At 56.3% G+C, this 20,892-nt stretch overlaps 1 protein-coding gene across 1 annotated transcript in view; it reads right to left on the reverse strand.

Annotated features, from left to right (window-relative positions):
• PYGB (glycogen phosphorylase B) overlaps positions 1 to 20,892 on the reverse strand; it is a 41,137-nt gene that overhangs the window by 2,045 nt on the left and 18,200 nt on the right. The window contains exons 6-19 of the mRNA XM_081096932.1: positions 19,802 to 19,913; positions 19,339 to 19,421; positions 17,876 to 18,019; positions 17,205 to 17,297; positions 14,904 to 15,050; positions 13,897 to 14,060; positions 12,971 to 13,085; positions 12,397 to 12,498; positions 11,477 to 11,624; positions 7,212 to 7,270; positions 6,017 to 6,158; positions 3,742 to 3,949; positions 2,102 to 2,236; positions 728 to 794 (exon numbers count right to left, since the gene is read on the reverse strand). Of these exons, the coding sequence (XP_080953058.1) occupies positions 728 to 794; positions 2,102 to 2,236; positions 3,742 to 3,949; positions 6,017 to 6,158; positions 7,212 to 7,270; positions 11,477 to 11,624; positions 12,397 to 12,498; positions 12,971 to 13,085; positions 13,897 to 14,060; positions 14,904 to 15,050; positions 17,205 to 17,297; positions 17,876 to 18,019; positions 19,339 to 19,421; positions 19,802 to 19,913 (1,719 nt within the window). The remainder of the gene's footprint in view (positions 1 to 727; positions 795 to 2,101; positions 2,237 to 3,741; positions 3,950 to 6,016; positions 6,159 to 7,211; positions 7,271 to 11,476; positions 11,625 to 12,396; positions 12,499 to 12,970; positions 13,086 to 13,896; positions 14,061 to 14,903; positions 15,051 to 17,204; positions 17,298 to 17,875; positions 18,020 to 19,338; positions 19,422 to 19,801; positions 19,914 to 20,892) is intronic.

Raw genomic sequence — 20,892 nt, forward strand, 5'->3', positions numbered from 1 at the left:
CTGAACCAAAATGCTGCAGTCCCCTCGCACTGCCTTCCTCCGAGGGGTGCACAGGTGGGACACGCACAAAATCCCAGAAAAGGGAGGGAAGCAGGCACCTAGACACATCCTCCTCCACTTCCCCAGCTTAGGGCCTGAGCCTTCCCACCATGAGATCCTGCGTGGACTCCTTTACGGGCCACACCAGGCCCATGGGGCTGCTATGGGGGGCCAGGCACACGCTTCACACAGAAACCTGGGAAGCGGGTCTTCTTGTCTTTTTCCAGCAAGTGGGGAGCTGGCTCCAACGTCCCTGCCTCAGAAACTGCTCCTTACAGCTATCAGTCCCTCGCTCTACTGATGGAAGCTTTTACCTTCCCAAGCAAGTGTTCACACTCATTTTAGACATGCTATCTGTGTGCACTGCCCACCAGACCTGTCCTTCCTCTTGGGCTGAGCACCCATTCCTCACATGGGGTGATCAGACTAGGGAACAGCCCATCTCCGCCCCCTCTGTAGGGGAAACGTACCAGGTGGGTGGCAGCCTGACCCCAAGGAGTCAAAAGGCTCCAGCGTGGCAGATAGGAGCAGAGGGTCGGCTAAGACGGCCCGAGTGGGAGGGGTGCCTGCTCTGGGCCACAGGCTGAACTGTGACCTCCCAGGAGCATCCTAGGCAGCAGGATGCAGATGCGCCCCGAGGCTCCCCCACCAGTGCCGCTCCTACCAACTCGGGGGTCTGAGAGCCTACCTGGTACAGCTGGTCCACCTGGGCCTGGCAAGCCAAATATGCTTCATAATCCGCAAACACCTTGAACCTGAAACAGGAGATCAGGAAACCAGGCCCCGGCCATCTGTGCCTCACGCTCTAGAGCCCACCTGACTGGAGGGGCTGCTCTGTGAGCAACACTGCTGTCCTGGGGACACTATTCTTGAAAAACCTTATTTTAAGCCAATGTTCCTTTAAAGAAATTGGTGTTTATAACGCACGTAGGTGAGAGCTGCACACCTGAGCGGTTTCTTCCCTTTCACCTCCCACGGGGAAAGGCACAGGATGGCGGGAGACGGGCTCTATGTAGCAGTCAGTTCTCAGGTCTAACTGGGCCAGGAACAGGTGATACCCAAAAATGCAGGATTTGTGAATTCAGAAATGCATTTCTGTTTATAATTGAGTCAGAAACAGAACCGTTAAAAGTCTTTCCTTGCCCCAACCGGTTTGGCTCAGTGGATAGAGCGTTGGCCTGCAGACTCAAGGGTCCCAGGTTCGATTCCGATCAAGGGCATGTACCTTGGTTGCGGGCACATACCCAATGGGGAGTGTGCAGGAGGTAGGTAATTGATGTTTCTAACTCTCTATCCCTCTCCCTTCCTCTATAAAAAGTCAATAAAATATATTTTAAAAATAAAAAAATAAAAGTCTTTCCTTGATCACAGCCTGTGTGGTTATGATCTGGTCTGGCTGAAGCCAGCTGACAGCAGTCACTGAAATGAAACAAAACCAACCCCAAAGCAGCTAAAAGTGGAATAGGCAGCAATTCTCAGCATTTGCCAGACTCCACTTTTACCAATAGGTTGGAGCAAAGAACTGTCATGATGGCAAATGGTACTGCCAACCTGTTGCAGGTTACCCGAAGCTGAGTTAATTGTGTGTCAACTGCATTGTAATAAAGCACTAACTACACTGCAACTTATGCCACAGGTTATTCCACTTTAATGACTTTGTGTCACCATGGGCCCACGCTTGCTGCATCCTTAGACCCACCCGACCACCTGAGGAGTCCCGCCCACACATCCCCTCCCGCCACTGTCTGTCACATCCAGATGGTCAGCTGGTGCTGGGGGCAGGGGCTGGACCGTGCAGCTGGCAGTTCCCACCACCAGGGCGTCCACGCACACCAAGCGCGGCCAGAGGCCACGGCAAGCTCTAGCCTTGGGGTAGGGGACTTCTCAAGGTGAGGGCCTGAGGCCCCGCCCAGGGGCCACAGTTGGGAGGGAGCGAGGGGTATAAGCCTCCCCAAGGCTAGGGTTCACCCCCACACTGCAGTTTTCAGCCCACCACGGGAACCCGGCTGTCTTGACCTGTCAATGGGGAGGAACGTAAGGACCACGGGGAGGCCGGGCCCACCTGTCGTGGTATAGCAGCATGTTGACGATGTCCTTGAAACAGTCTGGCTCCTGGGGGGAGAAGAAGCCATCCCTGATCTGATCCACGGCCTGTCTCAGCTCGGGCAGACGGTCGTAGTACTCTTGGGCATTGTACCTGTGAGGAGCGGGTCGAGTCAGCTGCCAGCCAGTGTCTGCAGGCGGCAGCCTTGCGGCAGGCAACGGGCACACCCCTCCCTGACCGAGCACTGCCCCAGGCTCCACCTTGACCCTAAGGCAGAGGGTCCAAGGGCTACTGGGCCCTGGTGACCTGGAGAGATGGTGATGTGCTGTGAGTGCTAACTTGGTCCCACCTGCTCCTGTCACTGTTTACAGAATCGCCGTCCCTGAGGATGTACAATGGTGCACATGGCTCCATCGTAATCCCACAGGAGAGGGCTGCTAAAACTTGTAACTCTGCATCCCCACCCTCCCCCCAACACCCTCCCCCTGTGCCTCCCACCCCCCTAGTCCCACCCTGCAGGACACAGGCCTGTGGCCATCAGGAAGTCGGAACAGGAGGCATCTGACAGAGGTGTAATCCTAGTACTCGGAGATGGGGCAGAAAGAGTCTGAATGCAGGGTGTCAAGAAGGGCATGTAAGGTGTGAACTCTCAGGCTGACAAGGACCAGGTTCTGACTTTTTAGGTGACTTGGGTTTTTACCTGGCTGGTGCCTGAGGCCTCACCAACTCCCCAGGGGGCTTTTAGGCAATTGGGCAACATTGTCTTTTCTTGTTCATTATTGCTCAGAATTAGGCTGGGCCAGGACGCCTAGAGCATCCAAGGTCATGGAAAACAAGGAAAGGCTGAGAAACTGTCACAGATGAGAGGAATGCTCTGGATGGGATCCTGGGACGTTAAAGGACAGGCCATTCATGGGGAAATGGTGAGATAAAGGATGGACTTTAAAAAATAACATCATACCATTACTGGTTAATTCATTTTGACAGTGTTCCACACTAATTAATGATATGCAAACAACAGGTAAAAGTGGAAGTGTACATGGCACGCTGTACGGTCCTTCCAACTTTTCTGAAACTCTAAAACCATTCCTAGGCAACTGGGTTATTTTACAAAATTAGGCCAGGGCATCTCAGCAGTGGGCCAAATCCCAAATCGGTCAAGAGTATTCAGAGCCCTGTCCCCAGGGGCTCCCCCGGCAGAGACCAGGGCCTTCCACCCTTTGAAACACTTGGTCTGGCCTTAGCCAGTTTGGCCCAGTGGATAGAGCGTCAGCCCGAGGACTGAAGGGTTCCGGGTTCAATTCCAGTCAAGGGCAAGTACCAGTTGCAGCTTGATCCTTGGCTGGGGCGCACGCAGGATGCAAGCAATCAATGGGTGTCACATTGATGTTTCTCTCTCTCTGTCTCTCTCCCTCCTTAACACTTAGTCTGGTTCCCTCTGACTGAGCTGTGGAGAAGCACAGAGCAACCAGCTCCTGCCCAAGCTGGATGTGCGCAGACAAGGCCAGAGTGCCCACAGCCACTCCCCACCCCCTGGGTGGGCATGCACCCTGCCAAGCAGAGGCCTGGCCTGAGCCCCTTCATGGCCCTCCCTGGGGCTTTGGGCAGTGCCCAGGATGATGCCACATCCTTGATGGCATGGGGAGGGACACACATACCCTTTCTGGTCCAGGGCCTGGACATCTTCCACCCGAAGGCCAAAGATGAAGAGGTTCTCGGCCCCGGCTTCCTCAGCCATCTCCACGTTGGCACCGTCCATGGTGCCAATGGTGAGGGCCCCGTTGAGCATGAACTTCATGTTGCCCGTTCCTGAGGCCTCAGTGCCCGCGGTGGAGATCTGCTGGGATAGGTCAGCAGCGGGGATCACTGCCAGGGGGTAGCACAAGAAGGCATGTCAGCCACCAACTACTCAGCGTGAACCACGGATCTGCAAGAAACACCCTACTCTCTCATCTTGCCCTGAAACTGGCGCTCACTCCAGGACGAGCCAGAGCCCTGAGGCACCCCTGCAAGTGGCCAAGGCTGGGCACTGCCCACCCTCCCTATAAGGGCTCCCTTTCTTGATCCAGGGCAGCCTGAGGCAGAGGTCCCAAGAGGGGACCCTTGGAAGAAACATCGCAGGTGGCAAAGGACCTTCGTTCTGAAACCTTCCAGGAACCAGAACCCAGACAAAGCCTCGTGGGGTCCCTGGTCCTGGCCTGTTGGTGTGATCGCTCCCTTTCACCCCAATACCACTTCTGTCTTATTAAAAAGTCTGTAAGTCTCATCAGATCACTTCAAGAGGAATCTGGACACCTTAGGACCCAGAAGACTAGAAAGTGTGGAGTGGGGAGGTGAGGGCATTTCCTCCCATTCATGGTTACTCTGTGCTGTTCAGATTGAGCCCTGCAGCTTCTCCCAGGAGTGGGTTCCCTGCGCCTCCTCTGTCCCACCTGCCCTGGCATCCCTGTTCCCACGTCCTCAGCTCACCTGTGAGCTGATACTTCCCTAACCCAATGGCAGCACTCAAGGCTGGCAAGGCCAGAGTCCAGCCCTCTTCAAGGTCAAGCCAGGAGTCAGTATAAAGAGACACGGGCATCTTGGCCCCCATGAGGCCCACCCCACAGGCAATGATATGGCAAATATAATAGCAGACACCCTGCCACAGCAAGTCTAAGAGCTGGAGGAGAAGGCAGGGGCCCCGACCTCAGGTCTCAGGCCCCAGACTGGGCCTCCCGCAGGGTCTGTTCTAAAGAAGCACCGGAGCCAGCCCCAAATAACTGGGGGGCGGGGCAGCGTTTCAGGCAGCAAACAGCCGTTAAAACACGTTAGAAGCTCTAAGCGACTAACTGCACCACCAACTGAACCACACGTGGTCCATGGCAGCGGGACCACAGGGATGGTGTCCACGAACCGGCCGAGCTGGCAGGAGGAGGGAGCACGGCTTCACTCAGGCCCAGGAAGCAGCCCTGGTTTGTCTGAACCATGGACGTGCCTGCTTCTTGGCCCCAGAATTCCAGGCTCAGCTTTGCACCGTTTGGTTGGGCAGACGCTGTCCCGCTAGAGCCTCCAGCAGCAGCCAATCTGGAAAGGCCCGTCCAGATAAGGACAGCCTTGCTCTAAGGCACACTGGGCTGCAGGCCCTCCTTCAGAACCGTCTCCAGATGGCAGCCCACATCCGAGCAAGTCTTCCCAGGGCTCCCTACAGTGGAGCCGCCCCAGAATGAACTCTCAATAGAGCAGACTGTCACGCGCGCCCTCAGAAAGGACAGAAGAGGCAGGTACCGGCCCAAATGAGAAGCAGGCCCTGCTCTTGAGAGTGAACAGGTGGTGATGAGCAGAAGCATTCCCTGGAGCTGGGGGAGGGAAAGGGGAGGCCACATGGAAGCTCATCCTGCCAGCAAGGGCGAGCCCAGCCCTAGCTGGTTTGGCTCAGTGGATAGAGCGTTGGCCTGCGGACTGAAGGGTCCCAGGTTCAATTCCAGTTAAGGGCACATGCTGGGGCTGCAGGCTCAATCCCCAGTAGGGGGCGTGCAGGAGGCAGCCGGTCAATGATTATCTGTCATCATTGATGTTTCTCTCTCTCTCTCCCTCTCCCCTCCTCTCTGAAAGCAATAAAAATTAAAAAAGCAAATATTATTAAAAAAAAAAAAAAAAAAAGAGCAAGCCCCGCAGCAGCAAGGCAAAGCTGAGGGCCCGGAAAAGAGGAAGGGGAGGGACAACGAGATCAGGGCAGGAACGAGAAAGTACAGAACAAAGAGCACCCGAGGTTGAGAGCAGTTCCGCACGTGAGGAGGGACAGAGAGCGCCCCAAAGCCTTTCAATACTAGGCTGAAGGCCTCCTTTGGCTGGGGAGCCTGGTGTCCAAGGCAGAGTTAACCCGACCAGCAACGACCACCCACATCGCACCGGCAGGGGCAGGCTTTCCAGTCTGACACGGGCTCCCCAGGGTACCTTTTTCGGCCAAGGACACTCGGTAGTTCTCTAGGAAGATCACTTTGAGCCTGTTGCCCACAACTGGGTCGTGGTTGACAACCTCACCGATGGACGTGACCAGCTTGATGATCATTTTGGCCATGTGGTAGCCAGGAGCTGCCTAGGAGGAGGAGGAGGATTACACATGAGCAGGCCTGTGCTTGGGGCCAGCGTTGTTGCTGGTCACTGCAGCCTGGTGCTGGCCACACCGAGGCCGTGTCTAGCCGAGCAGCCCCATGGTGTCCGGGAAGGTAGCTCTCAGAGGGGCTGAGGCCATGGCAACCCTGCGTGTCCTCCACTCAATCTGGTGACAGACTCATGACGGAAGAAGCTGCGACCCTACCAGGCATGACGCCCTCCTGCCCTCCCTCAGTTCTGCCAGAGCATGTCTCTGATGGTCACCTCTCCCGTGTGCAGACATCTGTAGGCCTCATGCTTGTTTTCAAAAATTAGGAGATAAAAGAAAACTGACTACCAACTTAGAGGAAATAAGGAGCTGAAGGACACACTGAAACATACCAGAGGAGGCGATCAGAACCAGCAGCCCGGGGAAGATGCACCCCCCTTTCTATAACAAAAATAACTGCAGGGGAAAGAGAAAGAGATGGATCCTAGAGGGTGGGTCCTAGAGCACAGAGTGCAATGATGAGGCCACTAATGCCTACACGTGATTCACCAGATTCCACAATAGTGTATCCAAAGCAAGTGCCACAGGAAATGAGATGAAATAAAGCCCAGCGGAGCCCAGAGCAGGCGCACATCTGGTCAGCGAAGCCGCTGGCAACCTGCGTCCTCTCAGCATGAGTATGTGTGAGGGGTGGGGCTGGGGTATGAGCTGGGCCCAAGAGCCAGGAAAAGTGCGGAAGGGCAGTGAAAGGGTGCCACCCCATCAAATGAAGGGCCAGGAAGCCCACTGGAGGCTGCCCCGGATTCTGGGGACCCATGTGCTGGGCAGGCAAGGGTCCCATCTGGCCGTCCCTGCTGAACTGATGGAGACCTGGCCCACCTGGGGGCCAGGGTTCCCCTGGCACTGAGTGCATGCTGGCTCAGAGGCACCCGCAGCACCTGGTCAAATAGGCAGCTGGTGCCCAAGCCGGGATCCAGTGGCACTGCTGGAAAGTGTGGTGGTTTGTGCATTCTGGCCAAATATCAAACAAAGAGGACATCACCTCACCTTACCCCCGATTATGACAGTCCTGGGCACACAAGCCTTGGCAGGGTCCTTCTTTATTCCTGCAGGACAAACAAGAGATCCAGGTGAGCCGTGGTGACCAGTGTCCTCAGAGGTCAACCCAGCACAGGGTAGGGCACGGCCACTGGGCCCTGCACACCCGCCAGGAAATCCCACTCACACTTGCGCCCCAGGGTCGTGAGGAAGGCCAGCCGGGAGTAGACCCTTCCAAAGGCCCGGGAAAAGCTGCACCTCTGTTCCCAGGACACCCAACACAGGAGCCTGGTTTGGGTCTGGTCCCCAGTACACGACTGGCACTCAAGGAAGAGGTGACCCCAGGATTGTGGTCATGGCACCAATAGCCCTCAAGGGGCGTCAGGCAAGACCCCAAGTCCCCCTGCTCTCATCCTGAAGCTCTCCTGCATGGCAGACGGGGTCAGGCACTACAGTCCACTGCGGCCGGCCACCTTCGGCCCAGCACACTGAGCGCGTCCTCGCCAGGCCACCCGTTTTCAGTTTCAGTGCATGTGGGGGGTAGGGAGAGGGTGATGTCTCACAGGGTGAGAGGCAGCCCTAGGCAGCATTTACCAGAGACCTGGAACCAGCCATAAGCCGGTAGAGTGATGGCTGATCTTTAACGTGTGACTTCATGTTCTAGTAGAAACACAACTGTACCTGACTTCCGGATCTTCCCACCTCCATAGATCAGATAGGATAATGTGAAGTATAGCAAAATGCAAAACTACATTTTCACTAAAACCTTCCTAGGAAAAGCATGCTAACTCCAGACCATAGGGCCAGTTCTGTCAGGTCACGGGGGGGGGGGGGGGGGGGTGCGGGGGGGGGGGCGGGACAGGGCCGGGAACACAAGGGTCTCAAGCTTCCCCAGAGGGGCCAAGTGCAAGGGAGACAGGGAAGGAGCCCCCGGCGCCAGGCAGGCTGACCTCCTCAGCCCCTCCCCCACAGGGACACCTCGGGAGGGGAGCTGATATCCTGGGGGACAGAGGCCCGCGGGGTGGAAACCATGACAGCCAGGCCAGGGAGCCCTGAGCCAGCGTGGACTTGGAAGAGACAGAGTAGATGCAGCCACAGAGAGGCACCAGGCCTGGGGGAGCCCGAAGCTGCCTGGAGCCCCACACCGCTCCTGCCGGTCATCCCGAGCACTGCAGCTCACTCATCTAGGAACCACAAGCCTGAACACAGCTTCCCCACAGACAAGAGGACACGGAACGGAGCAAACCTCCCTGTGAGAAACTCCAACCTGCAATGACCGTCAACATGGAAAGGGGACAGAGCTGAACTCAAGACCTCGAGAGTGGGCAGGACTCGGGGGCACATTAAACAAGAACTGGCAGAACACGGAGTGCAGAGACAGAACGTGGAGCTCAGGGGCAGAACCCAGAGCTCAGGGGCAGAACCCAGAGCTCAGGGGCAGAACCCGGAGCTCAGGGGCAGAACCCGGACCTCAGAGGCAGAACGTGGAGCTCAGAGGCAGAACGTGGAGCTCAGGGGCAGAACCCAGAGCTCAGAGGCAGAACCCGGAGCTCAGGGGCAGAACGTGGAGCTCAGGGGCAGAACCCAGAGCTCAGGGGCAGAACCCGGAGCTCAGGGGCAGAACGTGGAGCTCAGGGGCAGAACCCAGAGCTCAGAGGCAGAACCCGGAGCTCAGGGGCAGAACCCTGACCTCAGAGGCAGAACGTGGAGCTCAGAGATAGAACCCAGAGCTCAGGGGCAGAACCCGGACCTCAGAGGCAGAACGTGGAGCTCAGAGGCAGAACGTGGAGCCCAGAGGCAGAACGTGGAGCTCAGAGGCAGAACGTGGAGCTCAGAGGCAGAACGTGGAGCTCAGAGGCAGAACGTGGAGCTCAGAGGCAGAACCCGGAGCTCAGAGGCAGAACGTGGAGCTCAGAGGCAGAACCCGGAGCTCAGAGGCAGAATGTGGAGCTCAGAGGCAGAACGTGGAGCTCAGAGGCAGAACCCAGAGCTCAGAGGCAGAATGTGGAGCTCAGAGGCAGAACGTGGAGCTCAGAGGCAGAACCCGGAGCTCAGAGGCAGAATGTGGAGCTCAGAGGCAGAACGTGGAGCTCAGAGGCAGAACCCAGAGCTCAGAGGCAGAACCCAGAGCTCAGAGGCAGAATGTGGAGCTCAGAGGCAGAACCCGGAGCTCAGAGGCAGAATGTGGAGCACAGAGGCAGAACCCAGAGCTCAGAGGCAGAACCCGGAGCTCAGAGGCAGAACGTGGAGCTCAGAGGCAGAACCCGGAGCTCAGAGGCAGAACGTGGAGCACAGAGGCAGAACCCAGAGCTCAGAGGCAGAACGTGGAGCACAGAGGCAGAACCCAGAGCTCAGAGGCAGAACGTGGAGCTCAGGGGCAGAACCCGGAGCTCAGGGGCAGAACCCGGAGCTCAGGGGCAGAACGTGGAGCTCAGGGGCAGAACCCGGAGCTCAGAGGCAGAACGTGGAGCTCAGAGGCAGAACCCGGAGCTCAGGGGCAGAACGTGGAGCACAGAGGCAGAACCCAGAGCTCAGAGGCAGAACCCGGAGCTCAGAGGCAGAACGTGGAGCTCAGAGGCAGAACCCGGAGCTCAGAGGCAGAACGTGGAGCTCAGGGGCAGAACCCGGAGCTCAGGGGCAGAACCCGGAGCTCAGGGGCAGAACGTGGAGCTCAGGGGCAGAACCCGGAGCTCAGAGGCAGAACGTGGAGCTCAGAGGCAGAACCCGGAGCTCAGGGGCAGAACGTGGAGCACAGAGGCAGAACCCAGAGCTCAGAGGCAGAACCCGGAGCTCAGAGGCAGAACGTGGAGCTCAGAGGCAGAACCCGGAGCTCAGAGGCAGAACGTGGAGCACAGAGGCAGAACCCAGAGCTCAGAGGCAGAACGTGGAGCACAGAGGCAGAACCCAGAGCTCAGAGGCAGAACGTGGAGCTCAGGGGCAGAACCCGGAGCTCAGAGGCAGAACGTGGAGCTCAGGGGCAGAACCCGGAGCTCAGGGGCAGAACGTGGAGCTCAGGGGCAGAACCCGGAGCTCAGAGGCAGAACGTGGAGCTCAGAGGCAGAACCCGGAGCTCAGGGGCAGAACGTGGAGCTCAGAGGCAGAACCCGGAGCTCAGAGGCAGAACGTGGAGCTCAGGGGCAGAACTGCCACATGTGAGTGCAGCCTCAGTAGAGAAGCCGAGAGGGAGAAGACTCAGCACAGCACACACAGAGGATGGAAATGAGAAGCACAGAGAACCTAATGGAGAAGGAAAGACCTTTAGATGTTCTGAGAGAAACCACCAGGCAAGTCACACACACACACACACACACACACACACACACACACACACACGTGTACAGGCAGGTGAGTGAGAAGAAGCTGAGAAATAAAATGCAGAGAATTGTGCCTGCAAAAGGGAAACATGGCAAATAAGGGAGAACGCGTCTGCAGGAGTGAGTACTGCTGGCCAGGGAAGCGTGTGGCGAGGCGCCTCCTTCAGCCACACAGGAGGCCCGCCCTGCAGCCTGCCCCAAGGTTCGGGGTCAGAGCCTCGGAGGCACTCAGCCTGTTGCCCAGCGGTCTCCCCAGGACCCGGGGTCCTCGGCCCGAGTCTTACTCACTGGTAACAGGAGCGCGAATGTTCCTGAGAGCAGCTTTCTATCTGGAAGAGTGTTGGTGCTTCTTAGGTTTTCAAAATTAATCACTTCATTACATTATGAAACTTTAAAAACGAAGTTATTCCTTAAGGTTTTATTATAATATTTATAAAACTAGCAAACATTCCTATTTACTTTTAGGGGTCTTTGATTCCTCATTTCTCATCTAGAAAGGCTGCTCTAACCATTAAAGGTACGTGTATAAATTTAATATATACCATTTGTTTTTTATAAGTACACTTTAAATGCCTCTAAATAAGTAAAATCTCTCCAAACAACTCAAGTCTAATAAAGATAATGAGTAAATTTAAAATAAAAGCTGAGCCAAACAGAAAGCCTAGCCTTCGAGCCCCACGAAGCTCCCCACGCCGGGCCCCATGCGGACTACCTGGGGCCGTCCCTGGCCCGTCTGAGGCACCTGTCTGCCTGCCTCACAGAGCTCAGGCCTGTACCCCAGTCAGACAGAGGGGCTCACCTGCCACTCCTTGTAACTACTCTGACGCCAAGCGCACAGGACACAGAGCTGCTGCTGAACATAAACGCGCGGCGGCACACACAGGCCCCGGCTGCGCGGCTGCGTGAACGGAGGCCGGGGCCCAGGACGCGCTGGCGGGCGAGAGCCGAGGCCACACTCACGGTTGTACAGGGTGACGATGTGCAGGCAGTTGAGCAGCTGCCGCTTGTACTCATGGATCCTCTTCACGTGCACGTCGAACATGGAGGACGGGTTGATTCGCACCTTGTACTCCTTCTCCAGGAAGGCGGAGAACTTCAGCTTGTTTTCCTGGGGAGAGAAGAGGACACGGACGGACGGTTCACAGGAGCACGAGCTCCCCAGTGTCCAACTCGGCTGAGAGTATCTCTGTCCCTCGTCGGAAGTGTGGCACCGGGAAGGGGGGGGGGGCTCCCAGGACGCCCGCTGCTGCCCACGGGAGGGCCATGACGACTGAACGTCAGCGCTGAGGGCTGAGGGGTGGCCGCCGTGTGAGGGAAGTGGGGGTGGGGGAAGCGTGATCCGGAAAGTGAACACCCACCACCAGTGGTAGAAATAAATGCAAAACTAGACCAGAAGGCAAACCTGGAGAAAAGCAAAGCATGAGAAAAGCAGAATAAAGGGGGCCAGTGAATGTGGTGTAAAAGGAGGCAGATGTGGGCAGGAGGGGTGAGAGTTCAAAATGAGGGGCTGGTCCTGGGCACAGCACAGAGGCAGCCGGGGAGCACATGACCTCAGGGTCGGTCCTCACTCGCCATCAGGCGCCCCGTGTGGTCTGAAGCCTCAGGGACCCGGCCTGCGAGGCTGAGGCTGGCTGCGGTGGGAGAGGCTCCGTGCACAGGCCTGAGCACTGCCCTGACCAGCGTCTCCTACAGAACGCCAGGTGAAGGTGTGCTCGAGGCTGCGCTGGGGTCTCCGCCCGCCCCCCTGCCGGTGCCCTGAGGTCAGCCGGGTCCCCATCGGAAGAGCTCAGTGGAGAGGACGGGCCCCAACCCGCAGAGCAGGTGGGGACCTGGCGGCACGCTAGGCCTGAGGCAGCCGAGCTGGCGGCACGCGGGCCTACCTGCTTGACCTGGGCCACCTCCCTGATGAGCGCCTCGTCATTGACCAGGGGCAGCAGCTTCTTCAACTGACTCAGGTCCGTCAGGAAACCCTCCCCGATTTTCTGGAGAATGGTAAAGGAACACGTGGTTTCTGCTCGTGTTGGGACCTGCCCCCATTCGGTCACCCATGCCTCCCACTCACTCTCTGTCCTTCCCTGACACACACACAGCCCTGCCGGGCAGTGCCCCATCGCAGGCCCTCACCAGGCACCGCCCCACGGCCTGGCACACACCTAGCAGGTAGGAAGCTTCATTCCTTTCCTCCCGAGTGAGCACCTGAGTGAGTCCACCAACTACGACATCTTTGGCTCACAAACCTCTTTGGCTACTGGCCTATGGCTGCTACTTGGCCGGTGGCCCCACCCCAGCCCCTCCTGAAACCCCAGAACCTCGATTCTGAACTACCCCGCCCCCAGGCCCAGAGGCCACTGACTTCCTGCCCTGCCTGTCCCAGCGCTCCCATGCAGGGTGGGGGCGGGGGGGGGGCACGGGGTGGCAGGTGGGCCCCGTGGATTCAGAGGTGGCCGGCCTCACCTCCATGATGGTGTCAGCCAGGCCCGGGTTACACAGGAGCAACCACCGCCGGGGCGTGATGCCGTTCGTCTTATTCTGGAACTTTTCCGGCTCCAGCTCGTAAAAATCCTTAAAGCTAAAACCACAGAGAACAGGCAACGGTGACAGATGGGGTGTTCTGAACAAGGCGAGCGAGAACACGCGGACCTTGTGAGGAAATGCCCGGCAGGGTCCTGAAGCTCAGTTCTCCTGCTTGGTTTCCCGGAGAAGGTGGAGCCGCCAGCATCGCTGCACAGGCAGAGAGGCGCACACGCAGCCCACGCTTTCCACGCGCTCCACGCCCGCTGTGCAGAGGCGGCTAGCGGTAACCTCACAGGCAGCAGGACCAGCCTTTTTCTGAGGTGCTCACGACAGTGGAGAATGGGGACACCCTCCCCCGGAGAAATCTGCTGTAGGGATCAAAGGCTCTGGGCAGGCGCCAGGCACACAGGCGTCTCCACAGGCACAGACCTGGCCGAGGCCCGCCCAGCACGCTCAGTGTGAGGGTGGAAGGAGGGGCTCTAGGATCACATCCCACTCCCAGGGGATCTGACCTAAGGATTCCTCCATTCTCCCAGTGACCAGCCACTGCCCCTCACACCCTGACCGTCGCCCGGTCCAAGGCAGGACACGCGTCCCTGTGGGGCCTCCCGGCACCTGGCCAGCGGCAGAGGCTCTAGGAGCAGAGCCACAATGCAGAAAGCAGGAGCCACTGGTGATGACCAGGTTCAGCTCCTCACCATCGTACCTGCTGGCCAAGGTGCTCTGGGCAGGCCGGCCATGGCCCACGAGGGCAGCACAGTAATGGTGTGGAGCAGGGCCACACGCCTCAGCTGCCGCGCATACGGGCAGGTGTGGGGTCAGAAGGAGGCACGCCCTCGCCCAGGACAGACAGCGGCCCCACTCACACAGAGTGCTTCACGATCTCCGAGTGGATCCTCGCGACGCCGTTGACGGCATGGGAGCCGATCACACACAGGTGGGCCATGTTAATGCGCTTGCAGTCCCCTTCCTCAATCACAGACATCCTCCGCAGGCGGTCCACATCCCCAGGGAACAGGGCAGCCACTTGCTGTTGCCAAGACAGAGGCATGAGCAGGAGGGCAGGAGGGCTCACAATGGTCAGGGGCTCCCTGAGAGAAGTTTGGTTTCCTCCAAGAAAATCCTGGGGCTGCTGCACCCCAGACTTGCACACACATGCCCTGGTCGCACCTTAAGGAGCCCATCCTCCCACCCTGCATCACCCAGGGGAAGCCCACGGGGGCTCGGCAGAGCGGCTCTGTCGGCGGCAGGACCAGAGGACCAGCGGGGCTAACGTGACTTCGTGTCTGTACCATCACCTTTACTGCAGGTAACAAAGACAACACGGACTTTGTTTCCAAGTCACCCAATTGCTGCTACATCATCTCTGGCATTACAAGAACGGACACTTAAATTCAAACCCCACAAGGAAATAGGAGCATTTTAAAAAGACCTGAATGCTCAGCCGGCCTGGCTCAGTGATTGAGCATCGACCTATGAACCAGGAGGTCACGGTTCGGTTCCCAGTCAGGGCACATGCCCAGGGTTTTGGTCTCGATCCCCAGTGTGGGGCATGCAGGAAGCAGCAGCCGATCAATGATTCGCTCTCATCATTGACGTTTCTCTCTCTCCCCCTCTCTCTTCCTCTCTGATATCAATAAAAGTATATATTTAAAAAACAGACTTGAATCCAATAACTCCCATGTATCTAGCAGGGGCTAGGTGTGGGGTCTAGCCAACAGCTCTACCAAGTGACAGCCCCCAGATCTCAAAATCCTCTGCTGGACAGAGGCTATGCGGTTCAAGAAGTAATGTGGGGACACAGTAATGCGGGTGCAGCCCACCAGCCTGCCCGTGCCCGCACCCCCCTCCCTTCAGCAGGGCCAGTGCTCACGTCCAGGTGCCTCTGGTTGATGGCGTAGATGATGTCCAGGTGCCGCGGCAGCAGCTGCCCGAACATGGACACAGGCCAGCGCTCCAAGGCCTCCGGCAGCACCGTGTGGTTGGTGTATGCACACGTCTTCCTCGTGATTTCCCAGGCCTAGAACGTTCCAGAAGATTCCAGTTGTGCTTTGTTTAGAAACAATCGGCTCTTTGGCCAGATGCCTCAGCAAGGGGAGAGTCTCGGATCAAAGGTAGACGTTAAGATCTTACCAGAAAGGGGCCTGTCTAGAACCTCAGAACTGCAGTTGGGCCCAATGCCCTCCACTTTCCTGATATGATCTACAAATATTATGCATCCTGACCCAGCGAACACACACAATGAATAAAGCTTACCCTTCTACCTAGGGTCACCTCAGTTTCCTCTTTTGTAAACTATTTTATTAAATTTTCATATACAGTTTACATACACTATTAATTTTTTTCTTAGTTTCAGGTGTGTAGCATTGTTGTTAGATAACCATAGATTTTACAAAGTGTTCTCCCCGATATTTTCAGTACCCACCTGACACCAGTTATTAGAATATTATTGACTATATTTTTTATGCTGTACTTTACATCTTCAAGACTATTTTGTAACCATCAATTTGTACTTCTTAATTCCTTCATCTTTTTCACCCAGCTCCCCAACCCCCAGCCCCCTGGCAGCCATTAATCTGATCTCTGTGTCTATAAGACTGCTTCAGTTGTGTTTATTTTGTTCTTTAGGTTCCATGTATAAGTGAAATCATATGGTACTTGTCTTTCTCTGACTGACTTATTTCACTTAGCATAATACCCTCTAGGTTCATCCATACTGTTGCACATGGTAAGATTTCATTCTTTTTTTATGGCCAGGTAATATTACATTGTATTATGTACCACTTCTATTTTTTAACCCTCACCTGAACACGTTTTTATTGATTTTAAAGAGAGAGGAAATGAGAGGGAGGGAGAGGGAGACAGAGAAACATCGATGTGAGAGAGAAATATCAATTGCCTGCCTCCAGACTGGGGATTGAACCTACAACCTGGGTATGTGCCCTGACTAGAAATCAACCTGTGACCCTTCTGTGCACAGCACGATGCTTTAACCAGCTGAGCCACACCGACCAGGGCTGTCCCACTTCTTTACTCATCTGTCTATAGACGGGCACCTGGGTTGCTTCCACATTGGCTAGTGTAAATAACACTGCAGCAAACATGGGGGTGCACGTGCTCTTTAGAATTCGCGTTTCGGTTTCTTTGGATGTCTAGTACCCGGAAGTGGAATCACCGGGTCATTCGGCAGTTCCATTTTTGTATTGTTTGAGGCCCCTCTGTAGTGTTCTGTAGTGGCGACACCAATCTGCATTCTCACCAAGAGTGCACAAGCATTCTCTGTAAACTGTATTTTATTGGTAAATAAAATAGAGCACTGAGCAGTTTTTACTTTATTTCCACTAAACCGACTTGACACCCACAGCCTGGAGAACACTCAGAAACTGTATGGTCCTGCCCTCTACTGGCCAGGAGTGGACAGGACCCAGGATGGGCCACCTAGTCCCACCAGGTGCACCCCAAGACAACAGAGGGGCTCTGGGTTCTATAAAACAGGGTAAGTTTTGTTTTATGGTTTCACATGTTGACTTAATTAGACCAGGTCAAGGACATACCACTATACTAAAGAATCCAGGACCAAAATTGATCATGAAAACAACATGTAAAGATGCAAACAATGTATTTCTTTAAATGTAATACTTACGGGATTTTTGCTATGATTTCTAAGATGAGAAAATACACGCTAGGAGCCCTAAGGAGTGTCAGAATCCTTTTCTTGGCTTCCAAAACAAGTGTCCTGTGTCCTTGCACCCCTGTTCCCACTCACTGTGTCCCAGTCCCTGGGGAGGAACACCAGACCCACTCCTGGAACTTTGTTCTCCTCCCCTCAGCCCCTGTCTCCTTGGGGACAATGTCCCTCCATTCCGCCAAATCCTTCAGTGCTGTAGGACTAGCTCAGCACTCACAACCATTGCTGGGGTGGACTCCAAGGTCAGGGGAATACTGTCTCCCCACACGTACCTCTGCAGGGAATACTGTCATCCCCAAGTGCCCAGCTCTGCAGGGAATACTGTCACCATATGCTCCTAGCTCTGAGGGGGACATTGTCATCCTGTGTGCCCACATCTACAGGGAATACTGTCACCCCATGTGCCTAGCTCTGTGGGGGACGCCATCACTCCACACCCAGGTCTGTGGGAGACACTGTCACCCCACACCCTGTCCTCATACTCACCTTGTCCCAGTCCACTTTCTCCACATCCACCAGGATCCGCATGAGCTCAGGAATGGCGAGGGCTGGGTGGGTGTCGTTCAGCTGAATGGCAACCTGAAGTTTACACAAGGTGATACCTTCAATCGCTTTGTGCCCATGGAGTGGACCTACATGGCTGGTATGTGCAGCCATGTGTGTCCTCACACACCTTAGGAGTCTACAGGGATCATGGCAGGGAGCAGACAGGGCCATGCAGGTGCTGGGCTAGCTTGAAACCAGCCAAGGAGCAGGCCGAGGGCCCCAGGGGACCGGGAGGACCCCCTGGGTAGGCTCTGCAGCACGTCTGCTCTGCAGTGGGCGCCCAGGACTGCAGAACCCCCAACCCCCACCCAAGGCCCTCTCAACTAGGGAATGTTGGATTCATTTAAAGTCATTGAACTGATACTGCCGAACACGTCCGGCTATGCCCATGGGAGCCTTCCAGTGTCCTTGCTGCCTTGACTCCTGGCGAGGCCCAGTGTGGCCCTGGCTGGGGAAGAAGAGGGACTACTCCCCCACCCCCATGATGATGAGGAGACTGAGATAAGGGGATGCTGCTATCCCACCCACGCCCCAGCCTCAAGGAAGAAACCAAGCCTGAGAGCATCCTGTCCTCCCCCACCGAGCTCAGTCCCAAGTCGACAAACACAAACCTTGTCTGGGAATATCTCAAAACAGGTTCTCACTGGGTCCCGGCAGCCGAACTTGGAGGACTTAAAGCGGCGGACGATGTCCTGCAGGGTGGCAGCCACCACAAAGTACTCCTGCTTCAGCCGCAGCTCCTTCCCCTCAAAGAACTGCAGAAACAGAACAGCTCCGGCACCAACCCAGACACTGAGGCCACTGCAGGCCCTCAGAGGCCCCCCGGGACCCAGGATGGGGTATCAGGACGAGGGGTGGGGCGTCCTGCCCCAGGGACTGCAGAGCTGTGTGTGTGTGTGTGTGTGTGTGTGTGTGTGTGTAAAAGGAGAGCCCTTGAGAGCATGGTGCTGATACCCCAACCCCCACGATCCTGGGGCCCTGATGTCAGGTGACCTGAAGCTGAGGGCACAGACGGAAGGTCGCAGGTGGCCTAACCCGTGTGTGGCCTTCAGATAAGGAGGGAGCACAAGGGCAGCCAGCAAAGGGGCGCCATCCTGTGAGGACACCAGGCAAGAGGGCCCAGTCCCTTAATGTGACAGGCTGAGTGCCAGGAACACCAGGGCCACCAGAAATGCAACCTCCAAAGCCCATCTGAAAATGCCTGTGCCTGAAGCTTTAGAACAGATCAAAATCTTGGGAAGGGGGTGTGAGGGGAAGGGAGCATTTTACCCAGAGCCTTTCAGCACCAATGTCCTTTGCTACTACGTGTACATATTCCTTTGATAAAAAAAAAACAACAACAACACAGGACCCGCTAAGATAGGCAGATTTCAAGGGTGATTTTCTGGCAGCAACAACAAAAATGCCACCAGACACTAAATTCAATGACAACAGAAAATGTGACTGTGACCTTCATATTCAGTACTAGAGGCCTGGTGCATGAAATTCATGCACTTGGGGGGGGGGGGTGTCCCTCAGCCCAGCCTATGCCCTCTCTCAGTCTGGGAGTCCTCAGGGGATGTCTGACTGACGGCTTAGGTCCACTTTCCTGGGAGCAGGCCTAAGCTGGCAGTCAGACATCCTTAGCACTGCTATGGAGGTGAGAGAGGCTCCCACCACCGCCACTGTGCTCGCCAGCCGTGAGCCCGGCTTCTGCCTAAGCAGTGCTCACCCTGTGGGAGTGTACTGACCACCAGGGGGCAGCTCCTGCGCTGAGAGTCTGCCCCCTGGTGGTCAGTGCATGTCATAGCGACCGGTTGTTTCGCTGTTCGGTCGATTTGCATGTTAGCCTTTTATTATATAGGATGAGATGGGCACCGGCCAAGAAGTTTTCAAACCATGACTGTCGTGTGTCTCAAGGTGTCACTGCAAAATAGGGATTGCTGTCCCCAATTGACAAATGGGTCACCTACTTCTTGGGAAAGTGGCATCAGAAAAACAGAAACCGCCTGGACATCAATCATGTGGTCTCATCAGCAAGCAGGCCCTTGTAGAGGGCCCCAGCCTATAGGGATAAACTATGGGTGCTACTCACATTGTCGTTGGGGTACAGGACTCTGGAGATGTTCTCGGCCAGATTTCTGTCCAGGACCGCCTCGATGTAGCCGCCCGTGTTAACTAGGAGCAGAGATGAGATGGTGCGGTCAGGACCTGCATCCCTTCTCCCATGCGCCCTCACTCCCAGGTGTCGCTTCCCTCAACAGCTTGAGGACAAGCATTCCTGAACAGAAGGCACCCCCAGAGCTGCTGCTTTGCCTGCCTCCTGCCCGCCCTCCTCAAAAAGGTGCTGGGTGCCTTATCCCCCATGTGCCCCGCAAGGCCCCAGGCCCCTAGCTCTTTCCTGAGGGTGCGGGCCTGGTGGGGGGCTCTGCCTGGGAGTCCTCTGCTCACAGGAACCTGCCCTCTGCCCGAAGCAGTGAAAGTGCAGAGAGGGGAAAGGAGCTGCGTGAGCAAGTCTTGGATAAGTCACCCCACAGAGACTCAAGGGCACAACGCACAGTCGTGGAGATTGAAGTCATTGGGTGCTTTGGCAGACCATAGCCTCATGGTGTTGACAGTGTTGTTCTTGTAGCCTGGCACCGGGGTGTCGTACGGCATGGCCAGCACCACCTGCCCGAGGGAGAGATGGTCAGGGTCAGGATGGAGTCAGCCGAAGACAGTGCCCGGTTCTGGGCCCACCTGCAGAGCAGCGCCAGCCCAGCGAGAAGCAACTGCTCATCCTCCTCTGGCTTTTCTCCTTCTTCCCAAAACACACCCAACCTGCCCTGTGCCAAGCCACAGTCCCACCACCCTCCCCACCCTGCTGCACACCCGAACCTGCAGCCCCAGCTCTCGGACATCCTGAGTCAGCCCTGACAGGTAAGCCTGAATGCACTCCTGAGGCCACAGTCCTTTTAGCCTCACCTGCTTCAGTACTGACACCAGCTTAACACTTCCCACCTCGAGGGGCCATTGCGTTGACCTGACTCATGCTCCCTCAGCAACCACTGTGTCCTCGTCCACTGCCCTCCACACCTTAACTCTTCTCACTCAACCAACTTCCCCAAAACACGCTTCCATTTCTGACCTCCATTGCCATGTCTGCGGGGAGGGTCCTCCTGCTGTGTGCCTTGATACCTAACTCTCAATGAAGCCAAACCAGCCCGCACACTCGGCTCCCAACAGCAAGTGCGAGACCTGCCCTCCCCCTACGGAGGCTGCCACACCCCCTCCCAATTCCCTCTGGCAGCTTTGCTCTTGGGAAGAACAGGAAGAAGTGGATAAGCCTCAAGGTCTCTTCCAGCCCCCAGGCCCTCCACTCGGCCTCCTCACACGCAGACATGCTTTTGGTAGCACCCACAAGGGCACCGTGTGGCTTTACAAGATGAAAGCAGCTCTGGTAGCCACAAAGGACTACGGAAGGGCCCCACCAGGTTTAAGCCCGTGTCATCTTTCCCTTCGGATCTCCTCTCAACCCTCAGCCTGCCTGCTGCTCCCCTATCCCCATGGCTTTGTCCAAGCAGCTGACAAGCCCTGCAAAGCATCTCCAACTGCCTCCTACCCTCTCCATGGCCAGCCCTCCGGGGTAAGGCCCTCATCATGTTCAGCT

Source organism: Myotis nattereri (assembly GCF_964212035.1).
Source record: "Myotis nattereri genome assembly, chromosome: 8".
Lineage (NCBI taxonomy): Eukaryota > Metazoa > Chordata > Mammalia > Chiroptera > Vespertilionidae > Myotis > Myotis nattereri.